Here is a 20,399-nt window from a genome sequence, read left to right on the forward strand (position 1 = left end):
CCTTGGTATCTCTAATTTTCTTGAAGAGATCTCTAGTCTTTCCCATTCTGTTCTTTTCCTTTATTTCTTTGGATTGATCGCTGAAGAAGACTTTCTTATCTCTTCTTGCTATTCTTTGGAATTCTGCATTCAGATTTATATGCTTCCTTTTCTCCTTTGCTTTTTGCTTCTCTTCTTTTCACAGCTATTTGTAAGGCCTCCCCAGACAGCCATTTTGCCTTCTTGCATTTCTTTTCCATGGGGATGGTCTTGATCTCTGTCTCCTGTACAATGTCATGAACTTCATTCCATAGTTCATCAGGCACTGTATCTATCAGATCATAAGATCCCTCTATTTTCCCTTCACAGCACCAATCACAGCTTGTATTTTTTCTATAATTAGCTGGTTAATGTCTATTTCTCTTACTTGACTCTATGACAGCAAGGCCATTATATTTCTACTACTTAACTCAGTGACTGAAACAAGTATTGAATATTTGCTGAATAAAGGAATTTAAAAAGTCAAAGGTGCCAATTATATATCAATCTATTCTTCATATTTTACATGTATTTCTGTTCTACCATTTAAAGTATCTCTTGAAATCTTCAGCTCACTCCACTTGCATTAACACTACCCCAGTCCTCGCTCCCATCATCCTATTTAAACTCCTACAGCCTCTGAACCATTTTAAGACTTGTCATTTGCCAAGAATTCCTGCAATGGATTCCCACCAACACTCAAATAAGCTCTTCCCTAACGTGGCCTATAACGCCAGCTTGGTTTGGCCCGTTTACCTCCCACAGCCTGTTCCAATTACCTGGAATACTCTTTGCTGCTCAGTTTACCTGGTGAACTTTCAACATCACATTCTAATAGAAGCCTGCCCACTCACTGGTCACAGCCACAGTTTATATATACATGAATTTTGGTGTGATTTGATCAGTGTTGCTTCTTTCATTGCTATTCAGTTGCTAAGTTGTATCTGACTCTGGGACCCCATGAACTGCAGCATGCCAGGCTTCCCTGTTTGTTTTACTAGGCTATGAACTCGGACGGTAGAATTTTTTTCACTTTTGCTCACTGGGTCCAGAACAACGTCCAGAACACCCTCTGGTACACAGTATATAATACACGATAAATGTCTGCTGAATAAATAAAAAACAGTAACAACATGAAATTACATGACTAAATCCACTCAGGAATTACGTTTGGAAATAAAGCTGCAGGAGTAAGGGACTGTTTCACAGGATCCAAATGGAGGTGACCATACTTGGCAGTGTTGCGGCTGCTTACTATACTTCTACCTTTCAATCCATAAAGGCTTACGCTTTATCTAGAACCAGGTTCTTTTACCTATAGAATATAATAACTTCACATGATTTAGGAGCAAATACCAAGAATACTGTTTATACTTACAGTTACCGAAATAAAGATGACAGTAAATCACTGACACGAATCTTTTAAAAATATCAAGAGTAAAAAATGAGAGTTCTTTTGAGAATGGGGAAAAAGATTTCAAGAATGTATCTGCTTGTACATATTAAGTAACGATTAACATGCTTCTTAAAATTTGGCAACAGATATCCATTTTTTAAACTCAGAGGCTCATATCCTCTAAAAGAGAAGAATATGTTTGCTCTCCTAGCCTTTCCCAGCATTTACAGCACATTTTTACAAAAATGCAGCAGGCTTTGAGTATTTCCTGTAACAGAACATATCTGTATATAGTTACTGGGTCACCAAAACTGCGTACATAGCTGCCTCACATCATCCGCGTTTACTTTGTTTTGTGTTTTTTTAAAGTGGAAGTAAAGTCGATTTACAATGTGTCTTGTTTTTATTTTCTATGTATTCCCCTCTTTCTCTGTCTCATCTCTTTTGTTTATTGGACTTGTCTCTGATAAGTTAAATTCATAATAACACACATATGAATTAAATCTGTAGTATCTTAGAAAAGAAATCCTAACATACAGGATTATCACTGTATTATAATTCTATATGAAACATGATGTGAGTGAAGTTCTTTTCATCAACCTAATCTTAAGAATGACTAGAATTTTTAAGAAGATTAAAAAAAATTAAGTATATTAATCAAACATGTGCCTAGGATAGATCCCAAGTCTGGCTCATTTTTTTTCTCCCAGCCTCCCAACCCCCAACTCCCTATAATAACAGAAAAAACTGTGCAATTAATGGTTATAGCTAATTAACTGTCATTACCTGAAAGTAAGAGCATATTCCATCCTTCTTAAAGTAAGAATATAACAAAATTAATGAGATTTTTAGTCTTTACTTATACCCTAAACTATTGTTGAATCTCTGATACATTCAGGGTCCTCCCCACAATATATTAGTAGACCTGAAAAGATATTTACCTGTACTCTTAAATTACAATTATCTTAAGGGAAATGTTAATCATCTTCAATTACTTTTTTCACATTCTACATGGTTCTAAGCCATGAAAAGCTTTGAAAGAAAGTAAACATGGGCTTCTCACATTGATGTGTTTATTTTCCTCTAATTGTTTGCTTTCTTTCCATGAAAGCAGTACATATTGCAGACAACAGAAGCATTTCTGAGAGAGCACGCTATGCCTCATTAAATCAAACAGTGAGGTAAGCATCTACTCTGTCCTAGTTGATTCTTACTCACCTCCATCTCCTCCCTTCCCCGCAGCATGCCTCAAATTTTGGGAAGAAATGCAAACATGTGTTTGCTAAATGACTACTATACATTTAACACCATTGCTAGGCATCATGAGGCTGTAAAAGAAGGCATGGCACCTATTTCAACAAAGTCTACAAAGCGCCAGAGATGTTTTCTTTACCTTGACTATATTTTTTAGTCTATGTTTTGTTTTGAACCTTGAGATGAACAGTAAAAGGTAAACTGCCTTAAGTCAGAAAATAGCTCAAGTTACATTATTTAAAAGTCTAGGAAAAAAGAAATATTGATGAAAACAGAAACACTATAAGAGCCTAATTAGCTGTGTTCTTATTGTTATGCAACTCAATCTTGTTTAGTAAATAGGAAAGAGAATTCAGAGGTTTGTTTAGGTTAAAGGTAAACACAATATATGGGGGGTGGCGGATAGGGTAAGGGGGTGGACAGAGTATAGACTGTAAACATTAGAAGAATTTAAGTTTTCCCATTAAGGGTAAATGACAAGAATGGACATATGTACACAACCCTCAGCATTAATGCATGCACATACATACCCAGGTAAGGACACACAGATATTTTTAATACATACCTATTCCTTTTGTTTTGCCAGAGAGAAAAAAGGCTAGACTAAGTACATATAAACACCTCAATTTTCTAATAGCAAAGAATCTACCTCCCAATCACTCTCAATTCTTTTCCTTACATTCTGAAAATAAACAAAAATATTCTCACAATGTTTGGCCACTAAAACTTATTACAATAGTCACAGGACGATCTTTAGTCCTATACTCAATGACTATTTGCTTTCAATTTTGCACTATTCTAGCTGTTTGATTATCTGGCCTCCCATTTTATAAAGGAGTGTTGCTATGGGAGGATACTCCAAATGCCAGGATAACCAAAAGGCCCTCCCCTCCGGCCCTCCCTCTCCCCGCAATGTCCCGGCAAAAGGAGGTGCACAAACAGCTTTAGAAAAAAACAATAGCCTTTAGGACATCATCAAGTTACAAATTAGCACTCGCCAATGTTTAAGATGACTTATGTTAAAAAAAAATTCAACATATGATATTTAAAAAATAGAAAGCTCATGTATTGTTCACATTCAAGCACTGATCAGATTACATGACAACTGCATATAAAAGAAATACTAAGGAACAAACTCAGCTGCAGTTCACAACAGAAGAACCCCAGACGTGAGGCACTGCAGACTGCTGAGAGAGCAAGCAGGGCTGGCGGCAGCTCTGAGGGCTGCTTTATCCAGAAGCTGCTCCAGCAAAAGCGAGAAAACAAAAGCTCTTCTTATGAGTTGAAGTCTTCAGCCAAATCACAGCTGTCTACTGCTTGAACTAACTGAGACCAGGAACATTATCTCTTTATAGTTTTAAAGAATTAAACACAAAAGATAAAAATGTTAAGAGTTTCTTTACAGATTTTATTTTAGACAAAGCTGACTGAGTTGAAACTGAAGCTTGATGACAACTGTGGAAAATCCCAAACAGAGTATTTCTAGGTTCTCTATGAATATAAATAAAATCCTTGAGAATAAACGCAACTTTTTTTTTTAGTTTATAGTAAGAAAGAGATGGGAATACCAGACTACCTGACCTGCCTCTTGAGAAACCTATATGCAGGTCAGGAAGCAACAGTTAGAACTGGACATGGAACAACAGACTGGTTCCAAATAGGAAAAGGAGTATGTCAAGGCTGTATATTGTCACCCTGCTTATTTAACTTCTATGCAGAGTACATCATGAGAAACGCTGGACTGGAAGAAACACAAGCTGCAATCAAGATTGCTGGGAGAAATATCAATAACCTCAGATATGCAGATGACACCACCTTTGTGGCAGAAAGTGAAGAGGAACTCAAAAGCCTCTTGATGAAAGTGAAAGAGGAGAGTGAAAAAATTGGCCTGAAGCTCAACATTCAGAAAACGAAGATCATGGCATCTGGTCCCATCACTTCATGGGAAATAGATGGGGAAACAGTGGAAACAGTGGCAGACTATTTTTTGGGGCTCCAAAATCACTGCAGATGGTGACTGCAGCCATGAAATGAAAAGACGCTTACTCCTTGGAAGAAAAGTTATGACCAACTTAGCATATTCAAAAGGAGAGACGAGACTTTGCCAACAAAGGTCCGTCTAGTCAAGGCTGTGGTTTTTCCAGTAGTCATGTATGGATGTGAGAGTTGGACTGTGAAGAAGGCCAAGTGCCAAAGAATTGATGCTTTTGAAGTGTGGTGTTGGAGAAGACTCTTGAGAGTCCCTTGGACTGCAAGGAGATCCAACCAGTCCACTCTGAAGGAGATCAGCCCTGGGATTTCTCTGGAAGGAATGATGCTGAAGCTAAAACTCCAGTACTTTGGCCACCTCATGGGAAGAGTTGACTCATTGGAAAAGACTCTGATGCTGGGAGGGAGTGGGGGCAGGAGGAGAAGGGGAGGACAGAGGATGAGATGGCTGGATGGCATCACCGACTCGATGGACGTGAGTTTGAATGAACTCCGGGAGTTGGTGATGGACAGGGAGGCCTGGCCTGCTGTGATTCATGGGGTCGCAGAGGGTTGGACACGACTGAGCGACTGAACCGACTGACTGAAGAAAGGTCTAAAGAAGAGAAGGTGAGACCATGACAATACTATTGTCACAGTAATGACGTCTAAACTTTAATCTCTGGAACTCTGACCCTGTTCATCCAAATTGCAAACCCACACCATAAACTTCCTACCAATTGTTTCCATGTGAGTATTTTGTCGTCATTTCAAACTAAACACTGAGTTAAGTAGAACAAGTTCCCAACCTTCATCCCTCATAACCTTCAGGCCAAACTAGCTTCCTCTGTCAATTTCCCAATTCCTCTCATGCAGCCTCGAAACCACTGCTCTTTCCTTTCTCTGCTAATGTAGTTATCCTAGTCCAGGCTTTTTACAAGGGTGCCTGAAGAGTGTTTTTAAGTCACAATTTTCTATTATTCCCAACTTTCCTCACTACTCAGTGTGTCTCCTGAGTCTGAAGACTGTTTTGATGAATGAGTGAGAGAATAAATGTAAAATGCCTAGTAAATAACAAGTGCCTTCCCTGGTTCATGAATAAATCTGGAGATCTACTGCCAGGTTTCAAAAAGAGCTATCCAGTAAGAGAGTTATAGTTACACGGCCATTATTTATCCTTGTATAATTTGCTGGCAAGAACCATATATGCATGGGTGGTTTAGGGACATTAATTATTTCAAAATAAGCTTATCTCCCTTTTTATAAAGGCAACATAACCTTTCATAGAAAATGTTTAAAATACAGAAAAATACAAAAAATATCCATAATCTCACTATTCAGAGACTAGCACACAGCAAATAGCATTAGGTTCCAAGAGAACACAATTACCATTTTAAACATTCCCTAAAATCATTTCTTCTACTAGCAGAGGTCCTGGACCCTCAAACTAGATGAATTCCTTTTCTTCCATTCAAATCAGCTTCAGGTAGAACCCATAAACGCTGGCACACTTTATGCAGCACTATGCTGTACAGTGCTGATTCTAAAATATATGCCTATATCTAAGTACTGACATATTCTTATCCTTCAAAATATTAAACCAAATGACCAAAATGAGTGCCACAGCATGTGCTCAGCTAATGAAACTAAAGGCTCACTGTGCTCTTGTCTGAGTAGTGCTGAGCAACCTGTCTGATGACTCTGCTGAGACTTCCTTTACTGACAACATAATGGTTTCAGTGTAATGGAAAATCGGCACTTTTCATGCACCATGGGTAAAAGAAAAAAAAAGGTAAGAGCAGTCCTGGTCTCAAGGAAACCTATGCAGCTTTTATAGCAGCCAGAAGAGTTTCTAAGGAAATACTAAACAAGACAAGAAGATATCAAGAGACAGAACTGAAAAATACTAAGGTACCTGGGAGAAAGCAGAGCTGAGGTTCTATTATGACCTCAGAGGGTGTGAAAAGGTCAGGAAAGGAACCACCAATGTGCAGTATGAGACCCTATCTCCACAGGATGCAACACCTCTTCTGTGTGGAGTTCCCAACTGGGAGGAGAACTGCAATCCTTCTCCCCGATCCCAGTGTGCATGTGACGTTAAAACACCGGGACCTATTCTCTACTTAAACCGGAGCTCCTAGCCTGTTATCACATGACTCCACCTCCAACAAAAGCAACAATAGGTCCATATCACCTCTCATTGCTCTAGGTTTTGGATGTGTTCATATTACATGAAAATAAGCTGGAAAATTGATTTCTTGGCTTGTTTCTTTTAGGTTATGCTAATTGCAGCCCTAATCAGAACCTTTCAGTTATTCCTTATTTATTAGGTACTGAGAAGAATGCTGTTCCCTTCCTGAAATCTGTACCTATCATTAATAAAAAGTTTTCAAAATAGTCAGAACAGAATATACCATTATGTAACTTTTTAAAGCACTTGATAACAACACTAGTCTGAAGATCAACATCAAGTGTTTTTTGCCAACTGTTACATGTGAAAGACTGGAACAGCACAGCTGATGATGACTTTAATGATAGAAAGGTGAAGGTAAATATACTTTATGTACTTATAGACATGAAAACACTGTTTATAAATGGAATTTCATTTCCAGCAACTCCAAAGTTGACCCTTAAACAATATGGGTTTGAACTGTGTAGGTCCACATACACGTGAGGTTTCTTCAACAGTAAATGCTACAGCACTGCTTGATTCATGGTGGGCTGAGTCTGCAAATGCGGAGCTGCAGACACAGGGGAACCCTGGATTCAGGGAGCCAAGTGTGTGTTACACGTGGACTTTCAACTGCACTGGAGGGTCAGTACCCCCAATCCCCAGGTGGTTCAAGGGTCAACTCTATAATGAAGGAGTTAACAGAGACAAAAAAATCTCAGAAGGTAAAGAATACATTTACCTTATTTTCTTCTAGAAATTTTAACTTGATAGAAACATCATTGCGCATTTTATCGTACTTTTCCTTATGTGCTTGGAACAGATGCTGTGACTGCTCAATCTTTGGCAGCGTGTTTGCATCACGTGGTCCAAGATTCAGCTCTTCCAAATCCGTTCGATATGCATCATATTCAATTCTGGAAAGAGGAGAGTAAGTGAAGCACGCTACAAAGACAGTGTGAAGGACATTCAGGAGGTGAAGTGGAACCACCCAACAGTCCCATATTATACATTAATATATGGTAATCCTCACACATATTTGATACTTGATGCTTTTAAAATCAAGTATCTTCTTACAAAGAGCTCTTAATATAAGCATGGTGGTGGGGGAGCTGCTGCTTTTTTTAGAGGGAGGGGGGACTGTCTCTTAATCTCATTAACTCTTCCTTTTCAAGTACAGTATCAACTGGCAAGTAAAATTTCCACAATTTAAAAACCAGGTTAGGGACTTCCCTGGTGGTCCAGTGGTTAAGAATTCTTGCTTCCAAAGCAGGGGGCATAGGTTTGATCCCCCATCAGGGAACTAAGATTTCACTTGCCACAAAGGCAGAGCCAAAAAAAAAAGTTAACTTCATCTCTTTAACAGTATGTTTTATTTTACCCAATATATCCAAAATATTATCACTGTAATACATAATCAGTGTAAAAAAATTTGTTACTGAGCTACTGTACTTTGCGGGCGCAGGAGACTGAGTCTCTGAAATCCACTGTTTAAGTTTCCATCACATCTCAATTCAAGCTAGTCACTTCATGTGCTCCACAGATACCTGTGCTGAGTGGCTACCGTATGCACAGCACAACTCTAGGTGGATTTCCATATCATTAGTATTCAGAATATGACCACGGTATCTCCTATGGAGCACTTCATCACCTCACGCTCCCTGAGAGGCCCTCCCCTGATGCTCTCTCGCCATTAAAGCTGACACAATCACCCCAACACGGCCACTGCACGATCCCAGTCCTCACAAGCGCTCTGTCATAGCAGCCAAGTAGCGATAGCATTACTTTGCTCATTAAATAGCGACTTATGCAGTAGTGTCAACTGTTCAGTACTTAGACAGGAAATACAATCACAGAAAACTAACTAAACTGATCACATGGATCACAGCCTTGTCTACTCAATGAAACTATGAGTCATGCCGTGTGGGACCACCCAAGACAGATGGGTCATAGTGGAAAGTTCTAACAAAATTTGGTCCACTGGAGAAGGGAACGGCAAACCACTTCACTATTCTTGTCTTGAGAACTCCATGAACAGTATGGAAAAGATATGACATTGAAAGATGAACTCCCAGCTCAGTAGGTGAATGGAGAAACAACTCCAAAAAGAATGAAGAGATGGAGCCAAAGCAAAAACAATACTCAGTTGTGGATGTGACTGGTGATGTAAGTAAAGTCCAATGCTGTAAAGAACCATATTGCATAGGAACCAGGTTCACTCTTATCATGAATCAAGGTAAATTGGAAGTGGTCAAACAGGAGATGATAAGAGTGAACATCAATCAACATTTTAGAAATGGACCAGAATGGGTGCATTTAATTCAGATGACCATTATATCTACTACTACTGTGGGCAAGATCCTTAGAAGGAAATGGATTGGCCCTGATAGTAAACAAAAGAGTACAAAATACAGTTTTTGGGAGCAATCTCAAGAATGACAGAATGATCTCTGTTTCCAAGGCAAACCATTCAATATCACAGTAATCCAAGTTTATGCCCCAACCACCAATGCTGAAGCAGCTCAAGTGGAATGGTTCTGTGATGACCTACAAGACCTTCTAGAACTAACACTCCAAAAAGATGTCCTTTTCATCATAGGGGACTGGAATGCAAAAGTAGAAAGTCAAGAGATACCTGGAGTAACAGGCAAATTTGGCCTTAGAGTACAAAATGAAGCAGGGCAAAGGCTAACAGAACACACTTGTCATAACAAACACTCTCTTCCAACAACACAAGAGACAACTCTATACATGAACATCACCAGATGATCAATACTGAAATCAGACTGATTATATTCTTTGCAGCTGAAGATGGAGAAGCTCTATACAGTCAGCAAAAACAAGACTGGGAGCTGACTGTGGCTCAGATTATGAACTCATTATTGCAAAATTCAGACTTAAAATGAAGAAAGTAGGGAAAACCACTAGACCATTCAGGTATCACTTAAATCAAATCCTTTACAATTATACAGTAGAAGTGACAAATAGATTCAAGGGATTAGATCTGATAGAGTGCCTGAAGATCTATGGATGGAGGTTCCTGACACTGTACAGGAGGCAGTGAGCAAGACCATCCCTAAGAAAAAGAAATGCCAAAAGGCAAAATGGGTGTCTGAAGAGGCCTTATACATAGCTATGAAAGGAAGAGAAACTAAAGGCAAAGGAGAAAAGGAAAGATATACCCATATGAATGCAGACTTCAAAGAACAGCAGGGAGAGGTAAGAAAGCCTGCCTCAGCGATCAATGCAAAAAAAAAAAAAAAAAAAACACAGAGGAAAACAATAGAATGGGAAAGACTAGAGATCTCTTCAAGAAAATTAGAGATACCAAAGGAACATTTCATGCAAAGATGGGCACAATAAAGGACAGAAATGGTATGGACCTAACAGAAGCAGAAAATATTAAGAGGTGGCAAGAATAACAGAACTAGCCAAAAAAATCTTCACGACCCAGATAATCACCATGGTTTGATCACTCACTTAGAGCCAGACATCCTGGAATGTGAAGTCAAGTGGGCCTTAGGAACCATCACTACGAACACAGGTGATGGGATTCCGGTTAAGGTATTTCAAATCCTAAAAGATGGTGCTGTGAAAGTGCTGCACTCAATATGCCAGCAAATTTGGAAAACTCAGCAGTGGCCACAGGACTGGAAAAGGTCAGTTTTCATTCCAATCCCAAAGAAAGGCAATGCCAAAGAATGTTCAAACTACCACACAATTGCACTCATCTCACACGTTAGCAAAGTAATGCTCAAAATTCTCTAAGCTAGGCTTCAATAGTACATGAACCATGAACTTCTTGATGTTCAAGATGGTTTTAGAAAAGGCAGAGGAACCCGAGATCAAATTGCCAACATCCACTGGATCATAGAAAAAGCAAGAGAATTCAAGAAAAACCTCTATATTTGTTGCAATGATTATGCTAAAGCCTTCACCTGTGTGGATCACAACAAACTATGGAAAATTCTTAAAGAGACGGGAATACCAGACCACCTTACCTGCCTTCTGAGAAATCTGTATGCATGTAAAGAAGCAACAGTTAGAACTGGACATGGAACAATGAACCGGTTCCAAATTGGGAAAGAAGTATCTCAAAGGTGTATATTGTCATCCTGCTTATTTAACTTATATGCAGAGTATATCATGTGAAATGCTGGGCTGGATGAAGCACAAGCTGTAATCAAGACTGCCAGGAGAAATATCAGTAACTTCAGATACACAAATGACACCACCATTACGGCAGAAAGCGAAGAGCAATAAAGAGCCTCTTGATCAAAGTGAAAGAGGAGAGTGAAAAAGTTGGCTTGAAACTCAACATTCAGAAAACGAAGATCATGGCATCTGATCCTATCACTTCAAGGCAAATAGAAGGGAAAACAACAGAAACAGTGACAGACTTTATTTTCTTGGGCTCCAAAATCACTGCAAATGGTGACTCCAGCCATGAAATTAAAAGATGCTTGCTCCTTGGAAGAAAAGCTATGACAAACCCAGACAGCATATTAATCAGCAAAGACATTACTTTGCCGACAAAATTCCAACTAGTCAAAGCTATGGTTTTTCCAGTAGTCATGTATGAGGTTTAGACCATAAAGAAAGCTGAATTGATGAACTGATGTTTTTGGTATGTGGTGTTGGAGAAAACTCTTGAGAGTCCCTTGGACTGCAATGAGATCAAACCAGTCCATCCTAAGGGAAATCAACCCTGAATACTCACTGGAAGGACTGATGCTGAAGCTGAAGCTGCAATACTGTGGCCATATGATGGGAAGAACTGACTCCTTAGAAAAGACCCTGATACTGGCAAAGACTGAAGGCAGAAGAAGGGGACAACAGAGGATGAAATGGTTGGATGGCATCACTGACTGGATGGACATGAGTTTAAGCAAGTTCCAGGAGCTGGTGATGGACAGGGAAGCCTGGTGTGTTGCAGTCCAAGGGGTCGCAAAGAGTTGGACACGACTAAGCAACCAGACAGTGATCACAATTCAGTCAAAATCAACACCACAAACTTATGCCCTAAAACTAAAGCTCTTTATTAAACTATCTATAGTACAATTTGTATCTATTTGGGGAATTAAACATACTCTATATCAGAGAAGGCAATGGCACCCCACTCCAGCACTCTTGCCTGGAAAATCCCATGGATGGAGGAGCCTAGTAGGCTGCAGTCCATGGGGTCGCTGAGGGTCGGACACGACTGAGCGACTTCCCTTTCACTTTTCACTTTCATGCACTGGAGAAGGAAATGGCAACCCACTCCAGTGTTCTTGCCTGGAGAATCCCAGGGATGGGGGAGCCTGGTGGGCTTCCGTCTATGGGGTCGCACAGAGTCGGACACGACTGAAGCGACTTAGCAGCAGTAGCAGCAGCATAATGTATATATGACTCAAGAAAGGGTCAATGAGTCCCTCACACCAAGCCCAATGTATTCTTGACTCATACTGAATTTAATAAATTTCACCTTTCAAGGTCAAAAGCATATCACTGATTCATTCATGATACAATTCATTCAACAAATACTAAGTGCTAACTTTATAAGTTTCAGGCACTGTGCTAGCAATAGATTTTATCTACCATCTTCATAGCTTATCTTCAAGAAGTTAACAGTCTAGACTGAGAGAAGCTCCTAAACAACTACAACAAAATGAGATAAGGGATACCGCCATGGGGAAAGGAAGATGGAAATCAAGATGAAGAATTACTTAATCAGGTATCTGAACAAGCATCTCAGGAGAAAATTAAAACAAGTTTTAAAGGATAGTTAAGAGTTTTTGAGGTGGATTGGGGCTGGGAAATTGATAGAGCATTTCAGGAAGAGAACAGTATACATAAAGGCATAGATCTGTAAGATACCATGACACACTGGGCAAGTAATTCAGTAACTTACAACCTGAAGTTGGAGTAAGATTACAAAAGGAATTAGTTATCAGGCAGGAAGGCAGAATTGAGATTAAGCAGGACCTTACAGGCCATACTCTAAGAAACAAACATGTAACAACAGACTGGTTCAAAATTGGGAAAGGAGTGAGTCAAGGCTATCTACTGTCACCCTGCTTTATTTAACTTATATTCAGAGTATATCATGCAAAATGCCCAGGTGGATGAATCACAAGCTGAAATCAAGACTGCCAGGAGAAATATCATTAACCTCAGATATGCAGATGACACCATCCTTATGGCAGAAAGCAAAGAGGAACTAAAGAGCCTTGATGAAGGTGAAAGAGGAGAGTGAAAAAGCTAGCTTGAAACTCAACATTCAAACAGTAATATCATGGTATACAGACCCATCACTTCATGGCATATAGATGAGGAAAAAATGGAAACAGTGGCAGACTTTATTTTCTTGGGCTCCAAAATCACTGTGAATGGTGACTGCAGCCATGAAATTAAAAGATGCTTCCTCCTTGGAAGAAGAGCTATGACCAACCTAGACAGGATGTTAAAAAGCAGAGCTATTACTTTGCCGACAAAGGTCCATAAACTCAAAGCTTTGGTTTTTCCAGTAGTCATGTATGGACGTGAGAGTTGGGCCATAAAGAAGGCTGAATGCTGAAGAATTGACGCTTTTGAAGTGTGGTGTTGGAGAAGACTCCTGAGTGTCCCTTGGACTGCAAGGAGATCAAAGCAGTCAATCCTAAAGGAAATCAACCCTGAACATTCATTGGAAAGACTGATGCTGAAGCTAATGCTTCAACACTTTGGCCACCTGATGCAAACAGCTGACTCATTGGAAATGTCCCTGATGCTGGGAAAAACTGAAGGCAGGAGGAGAAGGGGATGACAGAAGATGAGATAGCTGGATGTCATCACCGTCTCCATGGACGTGAGTTTGAGCAAGCTCCAAGAGATGGTGAAGGACAGGGGAGCCCGGCGTGCTGCAGTCCATGGGGATGCAGAGTCAGACACAGCTGAGTGACTGAGTGAACAGCAACAATGCAGGCCATTACTACAGAGATCAGACTGAACCAAGGGACGGGTGATAAAAAGCCAGGGAAGAACTTGGATTTGGAAAGTGGCATGTTCTATTTGCTCAGGACAGAAAGATGACTTTAGTGGTAAAGTCATGCATGGAAGATGGACTAGAGTAGGTTAAGAAATCAGAAGGAAACCAATTAGAAGACAGTGGGCAAAAGAGAAATGAGTCACTGGATTCAGAAGACAGTGACCAATGACAGTAAAGCTATAGAGGTGAAGAGTTACTAAAAATTGAAGAGGCGCAACTGACATGGTAATAGCTAGTTAAAGTTCACGGATTCAGTGGTCAAAGTGCATGACCACTCTGTCCTTCACTGGCTCCAAGTGTCTTACGCTTTTTTTTTTTCTCTTGCTCTCATTTTCTGCTTCAGAAATGGGAATAATAATCTAAAAACATTTTTTCCCCCACCAAAACCCATATATACAAAGTACTAGGACACCTGCTAATAACTAATATCTTTAGAGTGCTTTATCATTTCAGCCAAATTAGAAGAGGGATGGACTGAAGCAAACATACTAAAATCAGTAAGAAGTGAGAGAGAAATAAGTAGAACAAAAATAAACAGCAATGTATGGTGATTTAATGTGAAGACAAATATTCTTCATTGCCATGGGGTATACCTTTAAATAACAGCAGTTAATTTAAAAACAGTCAAAGTTATAATACTGACATTAATTTTTATACCCAGTTTGTGGATGATGTCCAAGTAAAACTTTCCCTAAGAGCTTTCCCTTAGAGCTAAAAGTGCTCACTACCACCAGGAAGAGAAATATACTAAGTTTTCAAAATGCAACTCTTCACTTCAAGATTGCCAGTCTGAACTGAGTCCCTACCAATAAAGTCAGTGATAGTTGGTTACTTTATGGCTTGTGTAAAACATAGGAAACAGGTGTCCACATCTGAAAAGTTTTGACCACAATTGGCTCCCTTGTTGGTGCTGCTCTGGGGAAGTCTTGGATAGGCTGTTATAAGATTTTCTATGCATGAAGCCCCAGACAGCTAGGAAATACTTGTGCAATGCATAATAGGGAGCGTTAAAAGGCCACCCAGACATCCGCCTACACTGCCACTTTCTGTGCCGATCAAATAGCTGACCCTTGCCCTCAAAGTCAATAAATTCTGGTTTTGACAGAGGAGAAAATTCAACTGCTGAGAAACTTTCAGTCTGGGATTCTTTTTCAGTGTTATCCCTCAGTAGGCAATGTTTTAGTGTTACAACTGGTCAATGCCTCAGCTACTCCAAAAACGGCACGGAAGAGTTAACCACCAAGCTAAGCTTAGTGAATAAAATCATATATTGAAATTTCAATACAAGAACAAATTATGGGGTGGGTCATTATTGTTGTTGATTTTTAAAGTATATACAGAGGTTGTGTAAAGGTTTCCTGACAACCAGCTATCCAGTATATATAACCTGATTGATAATTCTGTTCAAAAATTTCAAATGAACCTATATTATTGGATAAGTTGAGATTTTTTATATGACATTATACATTAAGTCAGATTCCTCATCATAAGATGTGAAAGCTACTTTTTAAAATTAGATGTGAAAATTTGAGATGAGTCCAATTCAAGTTTGAGGCCTGATGATCAAAAACAGAAGGCAGCAGCCCATGGATTTTCATTTAACTTTGAAATCTGTTCCAAATAAATAACCCACTTAACCTCTAGAGGCTTATTTTTCTCCTTTGCAAATTAAATATAAAATATTTTGTGTATGATAAGTGACATCTAATGTATTTTTCTTTAATATGGGTTAATATTTTTAAAAACATGTTAGAAATAAATGCTGAAGAGAAAGATATTACATGTTTCAAATAAAATATACTTAATATTTAAAAATCAGGATAGGTGGACAATTACAAAGTAGAGAGATAGAAACTAGATTCACATAGTTCTTAACTGGGATACTTTCAGAACAAAAGAAATTTCAACTTCAAAACTACAGATATTAGAACAATCATTTTTAGATTAGAAAATAAGAATGTTGGAAATGATTATGAGATAAAAGGAAGAACATTCATTATGAACAAATTAGGATGCTATGAAAATGAATAGACAGATTTGGAGAAGAAATAGCTTATAGAATACATAATAAACATATATCCTTTAAAAAATACAGGCAATATCCATGAAAGGATTTAAACAGAGATTAGAAAACCAACTACTGGGAATGTTACTGAAGGAAGTCCTACTGAAGGATATTTTACTGAGACATCCCTTCAGTGTTACTAAGCAAAACCATACTGATAGATTTCTTCATTTTTTCCCATCTTCTGATTTTAATACTATATTACTAAATTCTTCAAACAATAGAGGAAAGTAAAAAAACCAAGTCCAAAACTTAAATAAGGCACACAGATCTATTTGTGCCCTTTTCCCACCAGACAACCACAAATACTTGTCTTGACCTTCCTTTCCAAGTCATTGAGAATCTGATTTGTTAATACTAAAATGAGAGCTACAAACACAGGATAGAAGTGTCTCTTCTTATGCAAAGATCAAAGTAAACTTTAAAAAAAAAAAAAAATCCTTGGCTTCCTGGGTGGTCCAGTGGTTGGGAATGCCACCTGCCAACGCAGGTGATGGGTTCGATCCCTGGTCCAGAAGGCTCCCCCATGCCATGGGGCAACTAAGCCCATACGCCACAGCTACTGAGCGTGCACTAGAGAGCCCATGAGTAGCAACTACTGCAGCCTGCACTCCCTAGAGCCTGTGCTCTGCAACAAGAGAAGCCACCACAACCAGAGTGCCCCCTGCTCGCCACAGCCAGAGGGATCCCACACACAGCAACAAAGACCCAGCACAGCCAAAGATAAATGAGTAAAATTTTTTAAAAAGAAAAAAAAAATCCCATTTAAAATTGTCAAAAATAACAAACAAAACCATGAAAAACAGAGTTGAAATAACCCTAACCAAGGAAGTGAAAGACCTACACGCCGAGAACTATAACACTGATAAAGAAACTGAAGATGATTCAAAGAAATGGAAAGCTATTCCACGCTCTTGGTTTGTAAGAATCAGGATTGTTAACATAGCCATACTACCCAATGCAATCTAGAGATTTAACGTGACTGCTATTAAAATTATCCATGACCTTTTTCACAGAACCAGAACAAACCAATCCTAAAATTTATATGGAACTCCGGAAGACTCAGAATTGCCAAAGCAATCCAGAGGAAAAAGAACAAAGCAGGAAGCATAACTTTCCCAGGCTTCAGATAATACTACAAAGCTACAGTAATCAAAACAGCATGGTATTAGCATAAAAACAGACACATGGATCAATAGAACAGAATAGAGAAACAAGAAATAAATGCATATACCTATGGTCAATTAATCTTTGACAAGGGAGGCAAGAATATACAATGGAGAACAGAGAGTCTCTTCAGCAAACTGGTGTTGGGAAAACTCATGTAAATCAATGAAGTTAGAACACACCCTCATACCACACACAAAATAAACTCAAAATGGCTTAAATATAAGACATGACACAATAAAACTTCCAAAAGAGAACACAGGTAAAACATTCTGACATAAATTGTAGCAATGTCTTCTAGGTCAGTGTCTAAAGGCAAAAGAAATAAAAGCAAAAATAAACAAATGACACCTAATCAAATTTGTAAGCTTTTGCACAGCAAAGGAAACCATAAACAAAATGAAAAGACAATCTACAGACTGGCAGAAAATACTGGTGACCAACGTGACTGACAAGGGCTTAATTTCCAAAATATACAAACAGCTCATACAACTCAGTAACAAAAAAACCAACAACCCAATAAAAAAAAGTGGGGAGATCTACACAGACATTTCTCCAAAAACATCCAGATAGTCAACAGGGTGAGGGAAAGATGCTCAACATCTCTAATTATTAGAGAAATGTAAATCAAACCTACAATGAGGTATCACTTCATACCAGTGAGAACGGACATTATCAAAAAGTCTACGCAAAGAAAAGATTCTACAAATAATAAATGGTAGAGAGAGTGTGGTGAAAAGGGAACCTTCCTACACTGTTAGTGGGAAAGGAAACTGGTACAGCCACTATGGAGAACTACGGATGTTCCTTAAAAAAATTCAAGTTATTATTCAACTATAAAAAATAATGAAGTACTGCCATTTGAATCAACATAGATGGAGCTAGAGATTACCACATTAGGTGAAGTCAGACCGAGAAAGACAAATATTACATACCACTTACTTGACAAATAATATCACTTAATCTGTGAAATCTAAAAAATGATACAATTGAACTTATTTACAAAACAGACTCACAGATTCTGAAAGCAAGTTTATGGTTACCAAAGGGAAAAGTTGGGGAGAAAGAAAAATTGGGAGTATGGAACTAACAGATACACATCTGTGTGTGTGTGTGTGTGTGTGTGTGTGTATAAAGTACATAAACAACAAGGACTCACTGCACAGCTCAGGGAACTATATTCCATAGGAAAGAGGGTGTGTGTAAAAAGATAAGCTATTGAAAGAACATGGTAATAACTTTTTAAAGCTTGAATTGAAACTATGTACATGTTTATAACATAAAAATGTTTTGAGCAACTACTATCAATTAAAAAAAAAAACAAAAACCAATTAACTCTCCATGTGGTTTGGGCTTTTAGTTATGCAAAGCATAAGCACATATATACTTAAGAATAAGCACTCAACTGCAAGAAGACTAGATATATCTACCATTTTCACAGGCACTTCTCATATCACTAAACTAGACTAAGAGGCCAAAAAGTAAAGTTATACACCAAAAAGGTAAAGTTTGTACTATCTTTGGCTATGCTATAAAAAGTATAACAAAAAATAAAGAAATCAAGTGTTCAGAGGAAAGAATCTAAAAGGGGACAAAAATGAGTGGGGGAAGAAAACTGGGTCTGGAATCAGAAGCTGAAAAATGCTATCATAGATCTGCTGCATTTTAGACATTTCTAAGCATCTATTAATATGTATTTTGTTTACCTAATAGGATGGTTATGAGACAAAGAAATCATGTGTGTGTGGAGGTGTGTAAAAAAAGTATGAAAACACTGTATTATAAACCACCATGGAAATACAAGGCAGATAATTTATGTAAAAAATAAAATCTGGAAGACTGAAGACTGGTTATAATCTGAATAACCAACATAAAATTATGGAGGCAGAAATGAGCTTCTGTATTCAAAGCAACTGAAACTATGCATCTGGCTGTAGCAGAAGCACTGTGCCGCTTACAGGGGAGCAGCATGGCTGAACAGGCAGGCTCGGGCCGATTAGACGGGGCGCCTGCTGGCAGCCTGGTGGAGAACAAGGCCCTGCGCTCTGCCAAGAAAGCTGGAGCGGGGACCCCCCACCTTCCTAATTCAAAGGGGCAGGGTGCGGGCACATGACCAAGGCTCAGCTGGATGCCCTCAAGGCAATGAGCAAAGTATTCAGGAGCCTTTGGAATTTTTATTTATGTGAGCTGTAGCAGCATCTAGTACCAGAGGTACCCAGGCGTCAGAACCCTAATGAGATTCTTCTGAGGCATTATTTTGGCTTTGGCTCTTGCTCGTTTCTAGAACTGTTCTCCTGCCTTTTTATTAGCTCTGTGGGCTCTCCTGCTGCTAAGTCGCTTCAGTCGTGTCTAACTCTGTGCAACCCCATAGACGGCAGCCCACCAGGCTCCACTGTCCCTGAGATTCTCCAGGCAAGAACACTGGAGTGGGCTGCCATTTCCTTCTCCAATGTGGGCTCTCCTACAACACTCTAATAACACATTCTTTTTCTGCTCATATTGACCAGAGTTGGTTTCTCTTGTTGGCAACCCCAAATCTTACCTGAATTATGTATTATCTGTAAAACAAACGATATAATGAAAATCTATACATACCTGGCACTTTCATACTGTTTCACAGTCATTAATGTATCTTCAATTGTTTTATTCACCAAAGTGTTTACACTGGCAATGAAAAAATTAATGGCTCCTAGAAGAGTCTCTCCATTTTTAGCTAGCAGCTTCTGGGTATCTGCATTATAGCCAAATTCTTCCTAAAACAAAAAAAAAAGTCACCTTAATTTATCCAGCGGTAAATCAGTATATGTGACTAAAGAAAATCTCAAACACATCACTATTGGGAAAATATTTGATTTAGAAATCTAGCTATAGAAGTTTTTTCTTTCAATGTTTAAATAAATAGGAATCTAAATCACAACTAGCTATACAATTACAGAAAAAGTCTAGTAAACCAAACTGTCATTAGCTTAGATGTACAGCTAAAATCAAATAATTTTGAAGTTAAACTACTTTGTACTAGAAAGAATATTTTCATTTCCACGTTTTGTTTCTATTATACTGTAAGCACAGCTGTTAAGAAGAAAAATATAGCAGATTATTAATCAGAGAGGCTTTAACTTTCACAACCAAATTAGGTAACAATTGGCTAAAACTTTCAGACATAAAATAGACTACAATTTTTGTGTTTTGACTGAATCTCCTCAAAGTATAAATATTAACAATACACATTTCTTTGTAAACCTAGTGACCAACTGACTCACAAGCTCAGGTCTATCTGGACAAACAGCTGAGGAAAGATCACTCAACACCAGTTTTAGTTCATTCTCTCTGAATAAACTGAGTCTTGGCTTAG

The 20,399-nt window shown here is 38.6% G+C and overlaps 1 protein-coding gene across 8 annotated transcripts in view; it reads right to left on the minus strand.

Moving 5' to 3' along the window:
• The window catches only part of ARFIP1 (ADP ribosylation factor interacting protein 1), a 138,843-nt gene that overhangs the window by 24,857 nt on the left and 93,587 nt on the right, over nt 1–20,399 (minus strand). For all 8 annotated transcript variants that reach the window (XM_040251434.1, XM_040251439.1, XM_040251432.1 and 5 more), the window contains 2 exons: nt 19,643–19,800; nt 7,549–7,723 (listed from right to left, as the gene is read on the minus strand). In XM_040251434.1, coding sequence (XP_040107368.1) covers nt 7,549–7,723; nt 19,643–19,800 — 333 coding nt within the window. The remainder of the gene's footprint in view (nt 1–7,548; nt 7,724–19,642; nt 19,801–20,399) is intronic.

Source organism: Oryx dammah, unplaced genomic scaffold (genome assembly GCF_014754425.2).
Source record: "Oryx dammah isolate SB20612 unplaced genomic scaffold, SCBI_Odam_1.1 HiC_scaffold_12, whole genome shotgun sequence".
NCBI classification, from domain to species: Eukaryota; Metazoa; Chordata; class Mammalia; order Artiodactyla; family Bovidae; genus Oryx; species Oryx dammah.